The sequence below is a fragment of the Osmia bicornis genome, chromosome 14 (assembly GCF_907164935.1).
Source record: "Osmia bicornis bicornis chromosome 14, iOsmBic2.1, whole genome shotgun sequence".
Classification (NCBI taxonomy): domain Eukaryota; kingdom Metazoa; phylum Arthropoda; class Insecta; order Hymenoptera; family Megachilidae; genus Osmia; species Osmia bicornis.
Genome location: NC_060229.1, coordinates 7,280,618 through 7,300,592, shown reverse-complemented (window position 1 = coordinate 7,300,592; position 19,975 = coordinate 7,280,618). Strand labels below are relative to the sequence as shown.

At 32.9% G+C, this 19,975-nt stretch overlaps 1 protein-coding gene across 4 annotated transcripts in view; it reads right to left on the bottom strand.

Moving 5' to 3' along the window:
* LOC114880482 (pyruvate carboxylase, mitochondrial) overlaps positions 1-19,975 on the bottom strand; it is a 114,133-nt gene that overhangs the window by 55,450 nt on the left and 38,708 nt on the right. For 2 of the 4 annotated variants that reach the window (XM_029196515.1, XM_029196518.1), the window contains exon 2: positions 1,273-1,784. In XM_029196515.1, the coding sequence (XP_029052348.1) occupies positions 1,273-1,405 (133 nt within the window). In that variant the 5' untranslated portion in view covers positions 1,406-1,784. Of the gene's footprint in view, positions 1-1,272; positions 1,785-5,177; positions 5,402-5,705; positions 5,802-19,975 lie in introns of those variants that run through there. The other 2 variants (XM_046288676.1, XM_029196516.1) reach the window with 2 other exon arrangements.

Genomic DNA, 19,975 nt, shown 5'->3' with positions numbered 1-19,975 from the left:
TCTAACCTGCGGCCCGCGGGCCACTCGTGGCTCTTTCCCCTGCCACGGAGCTCGTGCTCGGCTCCCCCCACTCTTCCAGTTGGTTTCCCGACTCTTCCAATATTTGGCGCTTAAGGCTGGTTCAGACACGGCTAGTAATTTAGTCGAGTGGGGAGTAGCTACTTACTACTAAACCGTTTAGTGCATAGAAAATTGTCCGGACTAGTACAGTTGAGCTTTGAAAATCAAGAGTTCAAGATATATCCCTTGACTAAAGAAATGCGTCCGGACAGGTCTGTCCCGAAGGCTAGTTAGTGGTGGGGCAAGCCTAGTTAGTGGTGGGGGAAGCCTACTCGACCAGCAAAATCCAATGAAACCGTTTTACTAAACTACTCGACTAAACTCTAGTGTCCATACACTAAACTACTCGCCACTCGACTAAACTACTAGCCGTGTCTGAATCAGCCATTATTGCTAGTCATAACAGATTTAGCCCTCTACTCATGCTGCGAAAAACCGCTACCCCACTACTGACACTGCTAGATGGTGGGGGAAGTCTGAAGCGGTAAGAATGGGAGCAGTGGCTCTTTCGCTTCTAGCAGACAGGGCTCGTATAGGGGATTACAGTGGACTCTTGTTATAGTGCTTCCTAAGCAATTTGATTTTCATGCTACTCTTCTAACAACATAGCCTACGAAAATGATACAATTTTATATCCCTTTCCCCTCTAACTGAAAATTAAAAAAATTTTCTGTTCTTACTGCCCTGTCCACAGCAATATAACAAAAGTCTCAGCCCCCTTGAATGCCCTTCTTTATTTTTATTGAAACTAAATAACAGTTAATGCTTGGAAAATTAATGAAGTATGTGACAGACATAAAGTGAAATTGTTCAACTTTTGTTTCTTATCCATAAACATTTTTAAGTTTGATTTGATGTTTTTTGATTAAGGAGAAACATATTAATTTTTACTATTTAATATCATTTTCGAACTAAAAGCAACTGACTTTATTTTTCTCTGATTGTAAAATTCATATTTTTAAACAAAGTTATTATAATATTGAAATTAAAATTCCATTTGCACTATTAAAAATTGAAGTTGCCAATTCATCCGCAGTGCCTATGTCGCCCCTCTATGCTTAAAAATTCGTGTAGAGGTCAAATCGTTCACGTGGTAATATAACGAGCCTACTGTGTAATAAAATAAGTGGTCTATGCAAGATAAATTTTCAATTGAATACTGCTAGCGAACATAATATCAATAGACTAGTAAAAGGATAAAATAAAACTCACCTCGATTAGCGACGAGGACGCTTCTAATGGGTTTGTACTGGACATCGGTGCCAAAATTCCTCGTAGCAACTTTGTACACGTGTAGCACATTTCTGTACCTGATCAACGAATATCTCGCCCTTGAGGAATGCATTTTTTATAATAATATATTATTACAACACCTTCACCAAACTAAACGTTTACACTAAACGTCGAATTTTTTTTTAAAAGAAAAATTTATATTATTTCCCACTCGTTTATATATTTTTAAAAATTTCAGATTTTTAATGTATTCCAATAAAACTTCGATTGGCACTGTACTTGTTACAAAAATATTATTCCTCTTCCTTGTCACACAATTTATCACTTTTCACAGAGAAAAACAAATCTTAATCGTATTAAACAGCACTTTGATCCACAAGCAACTCGTTTCTATCGTCACACGAAGCTCGTTGTATTCGAAAAGTTCAATCGTAGGGTTAAAACTGCACCTCGTTCCTTATCGAGTTCAGCGTGGAGTGATTGCCACGTTTCTGAAACAAAGAATATAAAAATTCATGGTTGATTAAACAAATCCACAGAACAACGAAGCGGAGAATTCAAAACATAAATTGTCAACTTAAGATGTAATCGGAGAAATTATTAAACATTTCGAGCACGATTATTCTTATTGCTCGTAACACTTGAACGAAGTTTATTTTAAATGCAATAACATACATTCTGATGAGTCAAAAATGAATTTAAATTCAGAACTGAAATGAGAGTTCTATGTTGATTTAAGGAGAAACGAAGATGTATCAGTGTTATTTTAAGCTTTTCTCTGTGTGCAAATATTTAACATTAATTGTGTACAGAGGTGTAATTACATTCTATGCATTTTTAGTGCTAAATGTGGAGACAAAATTTTGGTTGTAAAATTCTGTTGATTTTGAAGAAGATGGATATAACAAAAATTAAAAATTAAGAAACTTCTATTAATTTTCAGGGGCGGACTGGGACTTAAATTTTGACCTCGAGATTAGTGACGTGATAAGCCCTAATTTTAATTAATTAATCTCCAAATACCTATCGACCTACCACAAATTTTTCCGAACTTCCGATGGCTAGTACGCCCCTGGGGGTGTCGCACCCTTGTACACACAGACAAATTTAATGGCGTCAAAGATTTCTCTAAGTAGCAACTTAGGTTCTGACAAAATTTATAAAAATATAAAGAAATTATTTGCAATTTTCTAATAAGGAAAATTGTTACTTATAGGACGACGTGATTTTCAAAGTGTTACCATATAGAGTTATATGGGACACTCTGTACAGCTCAAAATGATAAGTAACAATCTATATTACTACCGTTTCCTCTAATGGTAATAAATTTTTAGTTTATACATGTTCTGAAAAAAAACGACTTAAAAAATGCTCTGCATACACGTGTACAGTAATTAAGCTGATTGTGTAATGACTATCATTATTCTAACTGTTCTTGTAGTTACTGCATATACACGTGGCAGATCTTCAAAGTCGTTTTTCACAAAAATAAAGTTACATAAAAAAAGAAGTATATTATACAATTTATTTATTTTATGTTAAAAACAATCTTCTAAAAAATCTAAAATATTTAACAAAATACATATATATGTATAACCCAACAGATACGTTTGTTTTTAGTAATAAATTGTATAGTCCGCTAATTGAAATTCTTTTTACAATGTTCAATGTAAAATTACAGGAAACAAAAAGCTGTTGTTTTTAGTAATAAAAAAAATTTGTAGTTACTTTGTAAAAGTTACATAACTTATTTTTAAATAAGTTTTAAAAATTGTAATAAAATTACAAAACGCAGAATTTCATATATTTTATCAATGTGTTTAGAATGTTATTCCAAAAAGTGTTATGTACAGGACAGAAATGGATTATTCTGTATAAGTAAGGTGTCTTATTTATAAAAGGTCAACGGAGCATCATGAGTTATGATAAAATAAAAAATATTGTAGATAAAATTTGAATGGTAATAAAAATGGATATGTACATTCTAAAAAATATTTTTTTCCCAGAGACATTCTTCAGTGGTTTCAAGATCAACGATGTTTTTTTTTGCATATACAAATGCATAATCTTTTTTTTATGCATGTTATAATTAGTATTACGGTGTGTTCAGAGATGTATATTACATAATTTTGAAGTAATCTAGGATTACTAAAATTGCAGTTAAACTTGAAATTTATTTCCATTAAAATCTTAGGCTCACAATTAGGCAATCACGGTCGAGAACCTGTGAATGTATGTAAGTAAACATGTTTACCATCCCAGTACAAATATCTGGATTCCCTAATCGCTATGAAATTTTGAAGACATCTATTAATCACTTTCATACACAGTTATCATGTGAACCCTAAAGTAGTCGTGCAGATGACATTAGTCATCCAATTTTCAGTAATAATATCTACGATTTTCGCCTAACAACTAATAATGACTTGTAATCAGTGACAGCTCATGATTTGAAATCGTCGAGGTGCTGCATAGGGATGGGAGGTAATTATTTAGATTACGGACGGCACTTCCGATTTCGATGATTTTTAAAAATGTTGTGGAAATCAACATTTTGAACAACTTTTTCCTATACATATAACCGCCGCTCGACCTTAATTTTCGAGATATTTTCGAAAAATTGTCGAAACTAACACATTGAATTCTGCCCATCCGTGTGGGTCCGTGACAACGTACGCATTAGCATGGGATCGCCGCTTTTCTACTGTTTCCGCAGTCAACAACACAGCGACTGATAACCAATATATACATTGTGTACTTCTGTATTCATGATTTCAACGTATCGTAGCTATGATGGCAACCGGGAATTTAATATCGCCTAACCTAACCCAATCTAATCTACCTAATCAGTGAATTAGGTTAGGATAGGCTAAAGTAATATTCTAGACACGCGACCTGAGATTCAAAATCATTAAAATTAGTTAAATTTGATTTTTAAGCCCACCCGTTATATATGTATATATACATATATTGGTGTCGGTCTGCAAAAACAGTAGAAAAGTAAAATGTGACACGGACGCATACGAACAGGCAGAATTCAATATATTAGTTTCGACAGTTTTTCGATAATATTTCGAAAACTAAGGTCGATCAGCGGTTTATGTATAGGAAAAAGTTGTTCAAAATATTGATTTCTACAACATATTTAAAAATCATTGAAATCGGAGTTGCCGTCCGTAATCTAAATAATTACCAAATAAAATACTGTGCCGTCCTGCGGGACTTCGCTAAGGACAAACGGGTATACTTCCGAAAGGCCCCATCACCGCAGGACAACCAAACTTCGGATTTACAGTAATTGAGGGACGAGAAATCCAATGAGACCATTTTCAGAACTGGCAAATAAACCGTTTTCGAGATATACAGGGTATTCTAAAAGTGCGGAAACCCCCTATTCTCTTGATAAGAACGCATTTCCACGCAAAATGACTAACCCAACCCTAACCCTAACCTAACCCCAACCCTAACCCTAACCTAGGTTAGGTTAGTCATTTTCCGTGAAAATGCGTTCTTATCGAGGCTTTCCGCACTTTTAGAATACCCTGTATATCTCGAGAACGGTTTATTTGCCAGTTCTGAAAATGGTCTCATTCGATTTCTCGTCCCTCAATTACTATAAATCCGAAGTTTGGTTGTCCTGGGGTGATGGGGCCTTTCGGAAGTATACCCGGACAAACATTGAAACAGAATGAAATGAAGCGATAACGAGCGACGATTCGGATGCGTTGACATAGACGTAGATTCAGGGTTTACATTATTAAGAAAACAGGAGAGTTTTTACACTTTCATAAATTTTGCATAATAACAACTGTTGTAAAGAACAAGTATTATAAAAAATCCATTAATGCCCAGAAAAAATCGCATGTTTATATAGTTAAATGTACCTCCCGCAAATATGGAAATTTTACGCCTATGCAATGTGACCGCTGACTTCTCAAGTTGCGGATTCGTAGAGGGGATTAGGTGGAGCCAACGGCACAGTCCCCTTGCCCCTCTGTCGTTCAGTTTGTCGGTGCTCCGCAACTTACGATCTCCGAACAGTACTTCCATTTATTTAGTATAGTCGTCGTTACTAACCATTATATGAACCATCCGTGTGTAAAATCCACTTCACAAAAGAAAAGTAGAAAAATTGATGAAATATTTTTAAAAGTTAAGCAACAATTATTTTCTCGACAAAATTTCAAAAAAATCCATAAAATGGAATTAATCACTTTGGCCTATGAACGACTCGTATGAAATTGATGCGACGTCAAACTTGCAATAAAAAAAAATCATTAAAAGAACGCTAAATGTATAGAAATTAATATTTCGAATTCACAGTGATAATTCTTCTCGATTCACAAATACAATTTCGTTATTTCTGTCACGCTTTTTAATTTAATTATTATGAAACGAAGATAAATGCTTACATCGTAATATGTATTTACACATGTTTTCGATACCATTGAAGAGATCTCGTCGTCGGTCACTTTCAACGAGCACTGATCTAAGAACTAACACTACGCTTGAAATACCCATTGATAAACAAGTAGCTTCTCTTTATTGCCTACATTATCACCGATCTTATCAAGATGATTAAATATCACGGCACGTGAGAGATTTCGCGTTACGTGATTCAAATCTTTACGATACACTCAAGTTATAAAATCTTACATCAATTTAGTGATTCAAGATTGTACATACAGTCATTCACGAAAGTATTCAGATACTTGTATTCCAAAACACTGCCGATTTTTTTTGTACCTTAACCCTATTTTACCGGAACCCGTCACATCATATATTCTCAAAAGTCATATTAATTTAGAAATGTGAAAACAATATATGTACATTGTTTGTTAATAATTTCAGATGTTGTCGTTCGAATACTTTTGTGAGCTTCTGTACATACACCGTTGATCAGGAATTTAACACAATTTAATTCATTGTTGTATTATATGATACCATTCAACTAGAATAAATCATAGGATAGTTAACCTTTTGACGTACAATTAAGCTAATTGTAATGGAAATTTTCCATTTACATACTATGTGAGTATTTAATCCTTGTATTTAACCCTTTAATGGCACATCTGTTTTCAACATTTTGAATTGACACACTACAAATTTGAGAAGTGGTTCGAATTTTCCAAATATTGTGGATTTCCAGAAAATCTCATAAAAATCAAAATTAATTTTCAGGGTGTCTATTATATCATTCAATAATTGGTATCAAATATTTTTCTGAATAAAAATGAAAGTTCATTAAAAAATGTATAATTGCATAATTAAAAAATAATAAAGAGATCAATAATTTGTGTTCTATTCTTTGCGTGATATTCCTATGATAAAAAATTGAAGGAATATAGCCAATTCAGGCAAAAACTGTAAAAAGAAATTTTGTCTATATACCATATACACATGTTACATTTCGGCCAACGTCGCAGGCTGAAAGGGGAGATCTAAGGGTTATAGCTTCGGGCTCCATTTTGCAGAGGACTGTGTTATAAGCCTTCCATTTACTATGTCAAAGATATTTAATGAGATTATTTTACTATTGCTCTTTTTCTTTAAGATTAAATATTATTTTGGATCAAGTTTATCAACTAAGTAGGTCCCCGAAGGTTTGATAGCTCCGGGTTCCAGAAACCTTAATCCGGTCTTAATTTCAGTCCTTTTCGAGATCCTTTTCAAGTCACTTATTATAATTATATAAATCTACAAAAATAAAGTCAATCAGTTAAAACGAAGCTCAAATTAAGATTTATACAATTATAAGTTCACTTAAATTTTAATTATAAATATATATTAGTTGCAAAGGAACTGAGACTTGTATCACATTATTAAATAATTAATATGGAAATGTACACAATTCTTTTTCACTGTCTCTATTTCCTATCGCAATAAATTAGAACAATTTCGCGCAAATTAAAACTTCTTAAGCAACCTTGGAAATCGCATGATATTTCAGTACGTCACTGTATACGTTAGCATGATTAACGCATAAAGTGTCAAAGGGGTTAATTACTATTTAAATCGAGAATAGTTCCTTTTTCACAGATTTTAGCAATTTTCTATATCTAAAGTATTCCTATACAAGGTGGTCCACCTAAAAATATCTCCTTCAGTTGTAAGGATATCAGAAATATGTTTCATGCAATTTGAATGGTATCAAATGAGGAATATCTACATTGCAAAGAATCTTTTCTTGCCAAGGTTCTTTTTTCGAAATTTCCATGGTCTCCGATATTCTTTTGCATATAACTGTATATCTTTTTCTTTCTTTTGCATATTATAGCTGATATTAAAATGCATTCAGAGATGTTAATGACACGATCTTGAAGTGACCTTAACTGCAAAAATTGAAATTGTTTGTCATGTTATTAACATATCTAAATGCGTTTTATTGTTAGCTATAATATAGAAGAGAAAAAATATTCACTTATCTTGAATAAAAAAGTGGTGACCTTAGAAACTCTTACAAGAATTACCTTGGCAAAACGATATTCTTTGCAGTGTATTTCACCTTTGATACTATTTCAAGTGCATCCAACACATTTTTTATATCTTCACAACTGAAAAAGGACCGCATATACAGTATGTTCCAAACTTTATCAGTATATTCTATACTTAAAAATAAGAAAAAAATAAACATAGGCTCTGAAATGCTTTGTTAAAAAATTATAACAAAAATACAAAATAATAATGGTTTCGTGTCATTGGTCGATCAAATGGTTTCGTTGACACAGTATAAGAACATATTGCTATTTTTCGCAGATGTAAGTTCTACACTCATGATGACCGACATTTTAAAATGGGATTATAAGGTAAACCGACGATCCATTTCTCTATTCTCTATGGTATTGAATCAGAAACTAGTCCATTATCAATTCGTGTTTTTATTATAATTTTTCAATACGGAATTTAAGAGCTTTGTTTATATAACATATTTTCTTATTTTTATGTGTAGAATATGCTAATAAAGTTTGGTGGAAAAAACTGGGACACCCTATAAATGTATAGATTTGATATTTGTTTATTATTCATATTTCCCAGTTATATATCTAATTTTATAATACTCGATAATTAAAATTGTATTATTATTTTCTAAATTATTTTCAACATTAATATTATGCAAATTAGGATTTTTAGAATTTCTATTTCCCCTCTATTACAGTTTTTCCTAGAGAAGCCTAATTTGATCGCGAGTGTAGCATCAGCAAATGTTTTTTCCTATACTTGTAAATACATACATGCTACATTTCCGATATTGTATGTACATATTTTTTCTTTTGTTCGTGGACTTTACTGTATGCCTTTATAAATAAAACTGAATCTGTACTAGAGATACACAATAAGTATAGACAGCAATAATCCACTTCATAAAAAACAAAACGTACTTACTCAAATGTCCACCTTCTTTTCGAAGTTGGTTAAAAATGGCAGAAACTAATTTAAAATGAGGAAAACAACTTTGACATTATAGAAATGCAATATTATTAAAAATTATACATGGCATTAGATATCATAAAAATTTATTACCTGCAATTGAAGGAAAGCTATGAACTTTTATAGCAGTAAAACGTTCAATAAGTATGCAATGATTAAGATACAGTGAAATATCAGAGCCTCCATTTTGCATCTCAATATAAAGTGTAAATGCACTAGATTTACCTAAACTTTTGATAATTTAGTTTTGTAATTTCAAATTTTTAATCATAACAAAAACAATGTGTTAGGCTTTAATAAAACTTGTGTTTCTGTTATTACTATTACCATTTTTTATGAGTTAAAGTGGTGCTAAAAATGAATGTGACATTTTTTTAATATGAATTTCCTGCACTAGTTAACATTTAGTAAATCAAAAAAAGTTGGTGATTAGAAGCATTTAAAATGTAAATATTTTATGAATTTATTTGTAGTTATTCAGAGACAAGGTAGCTTTCTTCATCTCAGTTATTAATGAATAAAAAAAGTCTTATTTCTTGAATATTGATCAGCATATCCCAATTATGCAAAAAAGTAAGGCTTTAAGTTAGATTCCATGGTCTGATTGTGAATTGATGTTCTTGATTAAAACTACGAACAGTTAAATGTGTTATTTACTTATGAAAGTGTAAAAAAATATTCCAAGATAAGTAGTAACTTATTGCGATTAATTAGTTCTTTTTTGGAAATAATTTCAAAGGATTAAAACTAGAAAAAATTGTATTAAGTGGAATGCAATAACGGTATGCAAGATCAATTTTAAAGTTATATATAAGAATAAATTTCAGAGTGGATTAACAACTATGTACCGTACAATTAAATTAATTTCTCATATTTTTTTACAGTGATACTTTTTAACCTAAATATCAAATTCTACAAAACATATATGATAAAAACAAGTTTCAGTAAATAACACTTGTAAGTAATAAAATTGATATATTCAATTAATCGATGTCATAAAATAAAAACAGTATTATACTTAAGTTCATTATTACCGATTCGGCAACATGACATAATAATTTTTTCTTTTACAATCTGACCGTAATAACGTGATATTAATTTCATTCTCAAATTGCTACTAATAGGATCATAAAATAAAAAATTAAACATTTGAATTAAAAACAATCAAAAGCATTATTTCTCATAGTAAAGTATACTCCATAAAATAACATTTTAACTTAAGGGTAATGTCATTAATTGTTTAAAGAGGTTTAATATTATAATACAATGAATATCAGTATGTAGTTGTAGGAAGTTGAAAGTTTTTCTAAATTAATGTTTTTGGTGAAATAAACATTGCGACAAAATTTTTCAAAATAAATAAAACTGAAATTTTGTTTTTAATGTCCACACGGATTCTTATTAGTGAAAATCAACTAAAAATGTATAATTTATATAAAGTAAGTTGCAGTAATGCAGAAAACTTTGAAATTGAAAGATTAAGTATTCCTGAATATTAATATTGAAGAAAAATACACATGTTACATACCATTGTACCGTTTGTTAAATGCATATTTTTCAGAGAAGCTATGCCATATTTTTAGTTTTTTTTATTTAATTAAAAATAAGCTTCTTCAGCAAATATTGCACAATAACGAAATATTTTAAATATTTTATTTACAAATTACATTTATTTTTAATTTGGATTTGTAAGATAAAGAAGTATATTTAGAACTTAAAGATCTTTAACTTATTGTTAGTAGAGGTACATTTTAGATTTTTAGGATTTTAGTTTAGATATTTGAAATTACAATGGACTCTCGCTATATTGCAATGCGAGCGATTGGACTTTCACACAGATTTTCAAACATGCTAGTGATACTCTTCTACCATCATAGTCTACAAAAATGATATAATTTTATCCCCCTTTTTTCTTCCAACTGAAAGTTTAGAAGCTTAAAATATTTTCCACCCCTATTGTCCCGTCGGTAGTGCATGACCTGCACAAATTACCTTATGGCAGTTTATGGCGGGGGCCATAAAGGGCCCGTACGAAGGTCCTGTAAGTACTTACTGTATACCTGGGTTGGAAAGTAGCGCATGCGTACTAAGGAGCCAGCTAGGCTCCTTCTGCGCGGATTACACAGTACACTTTTACCCGTTCAGTCAGCAGCAGGAGCTCTCTTTTAGTTTCGGTTAGATAGAAAAAGGTTTTCCAGGCTGAGGAGCCAGCTAGCGCATGCGTATTAAGCACAGGCAAACGGCGGCGCAGAGGATTCAAACTGGTAGTCAAACGCAACTTTCTGCGCATCAGTGCGTGTTGAGTGAGACATATCGAGATTCACGTAAGTAAAATTCAATTTTCTCGATCTCATTGTTTATTTTTCTCTTTTTGATTATTTCTTTCTATAAGATGGAAAACATTGCAATCCCTACATGCTTTAGCGAACGTGGTCGTCAGCTCTTAACGTCCGAGAATTGTCAGTATTACTTCATTCGTACGCTAAAAAGCGGTGAAGCTGTTTGGTGTTGTATTGTGAAGACGTGCACAGGTCTCCTGTACACGACTTCAGAGCAACGTCTGTACAGTCGGCAGGCGAATGCGCATACTCATGATAAAAATTCCAAAATCTCGAACCGAAAAATAATCAGCAATGCCGTCAAAAGAAAAGCGGCTCATAACTTATCAGAACCGCCTTTAAAAATCATTAATCTAACTGTCAGAGAACGTCCTGACCTCTACAAAACTGTAACTAAGAATGATATTAATCTTATTCGTAACAATCTTTATCATTGGAAGAGGAAGAACCTCTCGCGATTATCTTGTGATTTGCAAGAGACCTTGCAATATCTTTTGACGGCAAACTATACTACAATTTTCGGGGAGAGTTTTGTGAACAATGTGGACATGAGTACGGGAATTGTTTTGTTTTCATGTACATTCAGTCTCATCGAAGTTGTCGCAGTGAAGTTGGCCACGCATTCACTCACCGACGCGGCGTGAATGCGTAGTGAAGTTGGCTACAAATCGGCTCAGCAACGCTGCGTGAATGCGTTAGTGAAGTTGGCTACAAATTCACTAACGCATTCACGCAGCGTTGGTGAGCCAATGGCGAGATCGGTTCACCGACGCTGCGGCGTGAATGTGTTAGTGAATTTGTAGCCAACTTCACTGCGACAAGTTCAATGCAACTCAGTGTACATCCAACTTTTCGTTGTTATGTGAGAGCAGTAGAATCTACATGGATGGAACATTTTCCCATTGTGCGAAATTCTTTTACCAATTTTACATAATTCATGTCCAGAAAAACGGTTTCTACGTATCGTTAGTATTCTGCCTGCTGCCCGCGAAAACAGAGATGGTGTACGAATCATTGTTCGGCCTTATCGAACGCGCCTGCCGCGACGTCGATCTTAATTTCCGTCCGTCAGAAATAACAGTTGATTTTGAAAGGGCAGTACATAATGTTATCAGGGGAAAATGACCGGAAGCCACCATCATAGGTTGCCGATTTGACCTTGTGCGGGCTTGGTATCGGAAAATTCAGCAAAGTGGATTGTCCCGAGAGTACCAGCAGGTGCACTCCGAAATCGGCGTGTGGCTAAAGTTCGTGTTTGGATTGCCGCTGCTTCCGCCAAATGAAGTGGGCGACAGCTTCGTTTTTGAATTAATGTCAATAGTCCCGCGAGATCCACGAATCGAACAGTTGACCGATTATCTAATCGATCGGAGAAAATGTGCCCTTTCAACCAGCAATGTGGGCCGAAATGGTGAGCTGTTCGAATCGGACAACTAACGCGTGTAAAGCGTTTCATTCGCGCTTCAAGAAAAAGTTCAATGATCCGCACCCGAACATTTTCACATTCAGAGAAGTATTATTAGAAGTGCAAAATGATACTTATGCGAAAATCGAAAGTATAAAGCAGGATGAAAAATGTCGTATTCGGGAGCCAAAAGTCCGCAGCAGGTTGATGAAAATTTAATCGGTAATCGATAAGTATCGATTAGATAAAAATAAAATCGAATATTTGCAGGCAATCGCAAATATTTACCGACCATACGACCAGTCCAATTTAGGACGAAAATCAATGACAGAGCTCTACGGAGCCGAAAAGTGATTTAATCTTAATATTTTTTAAATGACTAAGGCTTTCCAGGCTGCCATGAATACATTTTTTTTCAAGATATAAAATAGATGGTTATTTTTCACTGACCAAACCTTTCAGGCCTTGTTTTATTAGTACTTTTTCGTTGACTAAAGTCTTTCAGGCTTTTTTCATTTATACTTTTGTACTGACTAAGGCCCTTCAGGCTACCAGGAGTATTTTTTTTTTCAAGATATGAAATTGATAGTTACCAGGAAAACAAATACCTCTAGCAGCCTGAAGGCCTTTTTTTATTTTTTATTTTTCATTGAATAAAGCCATTCAGGCCTTTTTTTATTAGTACTTTTTCGCTGATTAAAGCCTGTCAGGCTTTTTTCATTTATACTTTTGTACTGACTATGGCCCTTCAGACTGCCAGGAGTCTTTTTTTTCCAAGATCTGAAATTGATAGTTATCAGGAAAAAATACCTCTGGCAGCCTAGAAAATATTTTCCTATCTAATCGAAACTAAAAGAAAGCTCTCGCTGCTGATCGAACGGGTTAAAGGTTGTGTAATCCGCGCAGGAGGAGTCTAGCTGGCTTCTCAGTGCGCATGCGCTACTTTGCAACCCAGGTATACAGTACAGGACCTTCGTGTGGGCCCTTTATGGCCCCGCCATAAACTGCCATAAAGTAATTGCTATTTAATTGCTCTCTCTCTTAATTGCTATTTAAAAATATTTTCCCGCGCTTCTGTATATTTGAAAAGTGGCGCGAAAATATAATAACAATAACAATTACTTCAATAATTAAAATTGCTATACCTTCTTAAAAGTAAAGCTACAATTAAAAAGAAAAGAAGAGGTTCAGAATGAATTTGTAAACTTAATATTTAATATCTTATCTATAAATCACATAGGTATAAATTCAGATTTTCAAGATAATAAAATTCATTTTCCTCCTCAAAAAATATGTGCAACCATCCACATATGTTAACAAAATAATCAAAACGTATCCAAGTTATAAGTACCAACTGCCGGTAATCACATTGGAATTAACAAAAATGTTTAATAATTGACGCTTGAAGCAGTTGAGATATTAATAACACCCGCCTTACGAAGCTCTGATTCACTATTATTGTATGTAAGTACATATCACAAATGATAGAGTTTTTTAAACTGCTCACAGCGATATCAAATAATGGACGTCACTGAGGAACGGTTGTTAATTAGAAAAAATATTTTGGACTTCACACGATCGATTCGGCCGCTAATCAAACACGATGACGAAACTGATTCTTATACGAAGAAGGCGACTTGTTTCCCTGACCTTCGACAGCGTACTTTGAATCCGTGAATCGTCCCGGCCATCGACGACATTCTTATACGATACGCGTCTCTTACAAATAAATAACACCCGGTTAAAGTCTCCTCGAATATATTGCCTCTGTTACGTACCCAGCGTCGTGCATCGAATAAATTAATACGGCGAACTCATTGCGCTTAAGTTTATGAAAGTACTTGGACAGTGTTATAATACACTGTGTTATAATTGGCAAAAAACCGACACAACTCAAAAGGTATCAATTTAGAGAGAACGTCTTTCAAAAATTTTAATTAAGTCAAATATTACTGATTTCCAAAAATTACATCAGTAATTAGGTCGAAGCTTATACTTAATATTACTTTTATGTGATGAAATATTTATAATTCTGATATTCAATTATGTATTACATTACTATTCTTCACCTTATTTTCATCCACTTTTGTTAGATGCGAATTGCAATTTGAAAACTAGTAATTTTGTAACTTAATTCTGTGTCGTTTCTTTTTTCTTTAATTAAAGATTTATTTTTGAAAAGTCATGGTAATTCCAATTATTGAAGCAATTTTGGTCAAATTTTTGCGCCACTTTTTAAATACACAGAAGAGCGGGAAAATATTCAAATGTAAAATAGTAATTAAGTAAACGTAATATTGAAAACTTCGAATTAATGCGGCTATTAATAATTTTTATTAGGTATAAAAACAGCGCGAAACTGCAAAAGTTAGCCATTTTATAAAATGTGCGGCCGTCTAAATATTCAGTAGTTTTTTTTCTAAATCTAATTGTAAGTTCAATCCCTAAGACTCTTGATTCGTGACACTCTTGTTAAGTTACATTTACGACACTTTTCTTATGACACCTACATTAAATTTCATAGCTACAAACATATTATTCATAACTGCTGTTGGATCGCACCAACAATACTTATTATAGTCAAAATTTCGGCAATTTTTATGTTCTTAAGCCGTCATAACGTGCCATCTGCAAAACTCCTAATAGAGTTAAAATAATTTTGGTAGCAATAAAACGGTCGCCCAAAAGTAACCATTGTCACCCTCTTCCCATAGAAATTGGAAAAACCGATCACAGGCCTCCTCCCTGTTCTCATCAAATTCAAGAAATTCCGTCTTTACAAACGTCAGAACGAAATAACATTTCCTCTCGAACGGACAAGATCCGAAACTAAATACTCAACCGAACCGTTTAACCTAAGTGTAATAACATTGAAAAATATAGTCGATTACATGTACAAATTGTACAACGGGTCAATTTATTTGGACATCAATAGCAATTCTTAAGTTGCCCCAAACTCACGTTAAACCAAACGTGAGGAATAAACAATTGCGAACCACTATTTAATTAGTTATAATTATGTAAACAACATAAAAAAACTTTTCTTTTAACAAACATGTTTACGTAATAGAAGTGTTGGAAAATTTAATTTTTTTTTAAATTTTCAACTGATATTTTTCTATCCCTTTAGGATTAGTTTTCTGCCCGTGAAAGTATTCCTACATCACGACTGAAAAACCGACCCCAACGATTAGTCTTCCTATGCTACAAAATCGAACGTATTAGGTGTACAAATTAATTCGGTGCCTTTTCTTTATTTTAATTAAAGATTTATTTTTAAAGAGCTATAGTAATTCCAATTATTGAAATAATCTTTATTGTTATTATGTTGTCTTGTCACTTTTCAAATGTTCAAAACCGCGAGAAAATATTCAAATTAAAAATATTAATTAAGAAGGCGTAATACTAAAGGCACCGAATTCATTTGTGCTTCATTGTATAGCTTGAATTTATGCCCTTGAAGTCGACTAGGAAACAGCTGGATATTTGATCCTTACTTAGTAATATGTACTTGAAAATTGTACTGTGCATTGTGCAATCTTTTTAAACGACCTTGGTTGGATTTTCTGAAATAACAGCCTGTCACCGAGTACCGATTTCAATATTAAAGATCATTAATCACCATGCATTAACATCTCTAACACCTTCATATTGACATTCTTTATGGTAATACCACAGCCTTGATCACTTTTACATTGCTACTATTAGGATATCCCGTGTCCCAAATTTGTTAGTAAACAAGAAGCAAAGAAACATACTATTTCTACTGGTTTATAAAGCGAATTTAGATTTTAGAATTCAGAGAACTGATAAGTATGCTCCACACTCTTCAAGCATAAGATGTTCTCTGAATAGCTACTTTCTCTGTGTGAGCAGTTTTCGAAATGGTTTTGGATACGTTATAAGCACATAACACCGTCAAATTCATTGGAAAAGAATTTTTGCTCTATTTTTAACCCTTTACGGATAGTCTTAAACTTGACGTAATGTATACAGAATAGTAAGAAATTAATGTCGTTTCTTGACATTTAAAATGTCTAACACGATTTAAAGACATAAAAATTGTAGAAAAATACTACTTACACGAGTTATAACTATTGGAAATTCTGTAACGACCTCAAATTTGAAGACCGATATTAATTTCTTGTCTACCCAATAATAATTCTACTTTTCACTTTACAGTCACTCACAGTGAAAATCGTCCACCCACAACGAGGCGTATATTAGTCTAAATAAAAGAATAAATACAAATAAAATACAATGATTGCGCATATTAAATTATTCTACATAAATAACTACATAATATAATCGAAAAGCAAAAGATTCTATTGAATAATAATCGAGATATAGCATTGCAATTAGAAACATGTCCGAAATCAACCTCACAGTGAAAATCGTCCACCTTCACCAACGTTTGATAAATTGCAATAGTTATTTGATTTTATAATTTATAATTCTTATAGATTTTTTTGTGCTGAATCCGAATTTCTAAACCATTTTTATCTAACTTTTCTAGTTTTCGAGATAATCAATATTAAACAGAAATTGCATTTATTCAACTTTGGAAATGATTTATGCTTTTACAATAGCAAATATTCAGGTTCTTTTTTCACGCAATAATTCTATGGAATCTACCGAATAAAATGATATAAACTGTTATTACATTATAGACATGTAAATATGTTTAAATAATAATGGAAGTGGAAACTGATATTTTTTATTATATCTCAAAAACTAACATGTGCACAAAAATATTATAAATCTTCATTGTAGACATTTGTATTTGTTGCTTAGATGAATGAAGTTATAAGTTACTATGATGATTCCGGTTGGACGTACAGTGGCGAGCATATAAAAAGGGAACAAACTTTCTCATTGTCAGTACTTATATAATATGTACTGCGTTATTTGGTACTCTGTTTTGTTTTGTCTTTCTGCGTTACGGCCTTCGATGACTCATACTATAAGCTGTTATGGCGTATAATTGACTTGCATAAGTCTGTGTTTACAAATTGTCAATTGAATTTGTACTTTCTCAGTGGTAAGATTGTGGAGAGCAGCTAAATAGAGAAAACATTATTTTTCAATTTCAAATCATTTTTCGGTAAGACTTTTTTTATTACACTGTATAAATAGGCGTGGTAGTTGTACAATGTGTTAAGAATATGTATTTTATCCAATAGAAATGGGCCGCGGTAAACATTCACACCGTCGAGAAATTCTTTGCCTCCGAAATGAAAAAATGCTGAACAAAATAAATATTCAGCTCCAAAATTCATAGTTCTGAATTTTAAATTTGTAATGCACTTTTTATAAAATATACCTATATTTCGTGCTAATCACAGTTGTAGATTAATTAACTGAATTTCAAACTGGAATTAAATGAAAATCAAATTCTTAATGGGTTAAGTTTCCGCAATAATTTTAACGCATAAATCATCTAATTTAGTAGGTATTATTACAACCAGGGTCGCTTATAGAACTTTTCAGGCCCTAGGCATACGAATGAAAACCAGAGCCTTTCTTATATGTATAAGTAACAATGAGACTGGTATTTATTAAAAAAAATTTTGAAGCTGTGTTAATTTATATTATTTAAATTAGAAATTACAAAAAAAAAAATGAAAATAAAAAATTAATAGGTATTAAATTATTTAAAGAAATTAAAACCCTTTATTTTCTAATTTTTATGTCTGCAAACTTATTATGTAATAATATCCGTATAGGTAAGAGTTTTTAAAATATCTTTTTCTCTGTACAGTATTGTGAACGCGTTTTTTGTTCCGAAAGAGTACTGTGTACCTAAATACTTTTTTATCATTTTTACTACAGAAAATGAAGGTTGGCGTTGCAATAAGAGTATTATTATTCTTGTATATTTTTTTAAAAATTAAATCTAAAAGTTGAAGCCAACGGATTTATTTATTTTATTTCATGCAGTAATGATAAACACCTAGGAGCGGATTAAAATTTCTGGCGCGCTGGATATCAAACGGTAAAGATAATTTTTAACAAAAAACAAATCCGACTTCGAAACGCACTAAAAAGTGTCAAATAATTTCTATTTCATTTATACCAATATTCCATAGCTATTAATAATATCTACTTAATCGTTAAATAGGATATCAAATACATTTCAAAGTTTTCGGAGGCGGTGCCAAATTAACAACTTTTTTCAGGACGAAAACCGGGCCTGAATTAGTTAGGTCGCGAACGAACGGCCAACCCCGTTGGCATAGCACAATAAAAAAACTGAACTGGTAGAACAATCTTAGTCGTTTAAAATGAATACGGAACCTAATCTCTTGTCGCCTGTCATAATGTAAAAAAGGAAATTCCAAGCATTCTAAACAACAAATAAAAATGATTGAAATGGAATAATTAATAAACGTTTGAATTGGAGGCAACGTTAATGATGAAAAATTTGAAAACAATTTAAATGAAACTTTCGCATTCGTTCCTAAATTAACCTGCTACGCTGAAAGCAGATAATTGTAACTGGGAAACGAGGAAACACGTTCGGTAGAACAGCTGTTTTCATGATCGAGCTAGTGAACTGCCCTCATTTATTGCACTTAGATATGAATAATAGACGAGGTGTTTCCTCGTCGAATGTTCAGAATCGACACAGTGATATAGCGGGAATTATTTGCTTTCAGCGTAGCAAGTTAATTTAGAAACGAATGGGTAAGTTTCATTTAATTTGTTTTCAATTTTTTCATCATTAACGTAGCCTCCAATTCAAATGTTTATTAATTATTCCACTTCAAACATTTTTATTTGTGGCTTAGAATCCTTAGAATTTCCTTTTTTACATTATGACAGGCGACAAGAGATCAGGTTCCGTATTCATTTTAAACAACGACTAAAAATGTTCTACCAGTTCAGTTTTTTTATTGTGCTATGCCAATGGGGTGCCAAGCCGTTCATTCGCGACCTACGTCAGGCCCGGTTTTCGTACCCGACACTGCAGTCCCTGGGACTGCGCGCTATACGCGCTCGGATTGGTCGGTGTTTATTGCTATTAACTCGAGAACTAAGCCTTAACCAACATTTTGGCAAAAGAAAAAGTTGTTTAGAATCACCTTAGCAATCATCCCTCTTCGGCTGTCGAGGTCGTCGCATGACACCCTGTATATCCTACTAAATATGAAAGGTTTCATCGCGAACGATACATTCCTTGCAGAGTACCATGAAGGAATAGATTTTTTGCTATAACAGTAGTTATTAACAAATTCCATAAATTTTTGCAAGTGGGATCATCGCGGATATACCTCCTACTAAATGTGAAAGGTTTCATCGCAATCGGTACATTCCCTGCAGCATAAACGCCGGAAGATATAAATGAAGTATTACGTTTTTTGCGATAAAAGTTGTTAGGAATGAAAAAACACAAAAACTGTTTTGCGGGATCAATCGGGAGATATACTCTACAAGATACAAAATTTTCGATCCGATTGGTCCATCCGTCTCGCGGTAATCGGTGAAAGATGTAAATCATGCATTACGA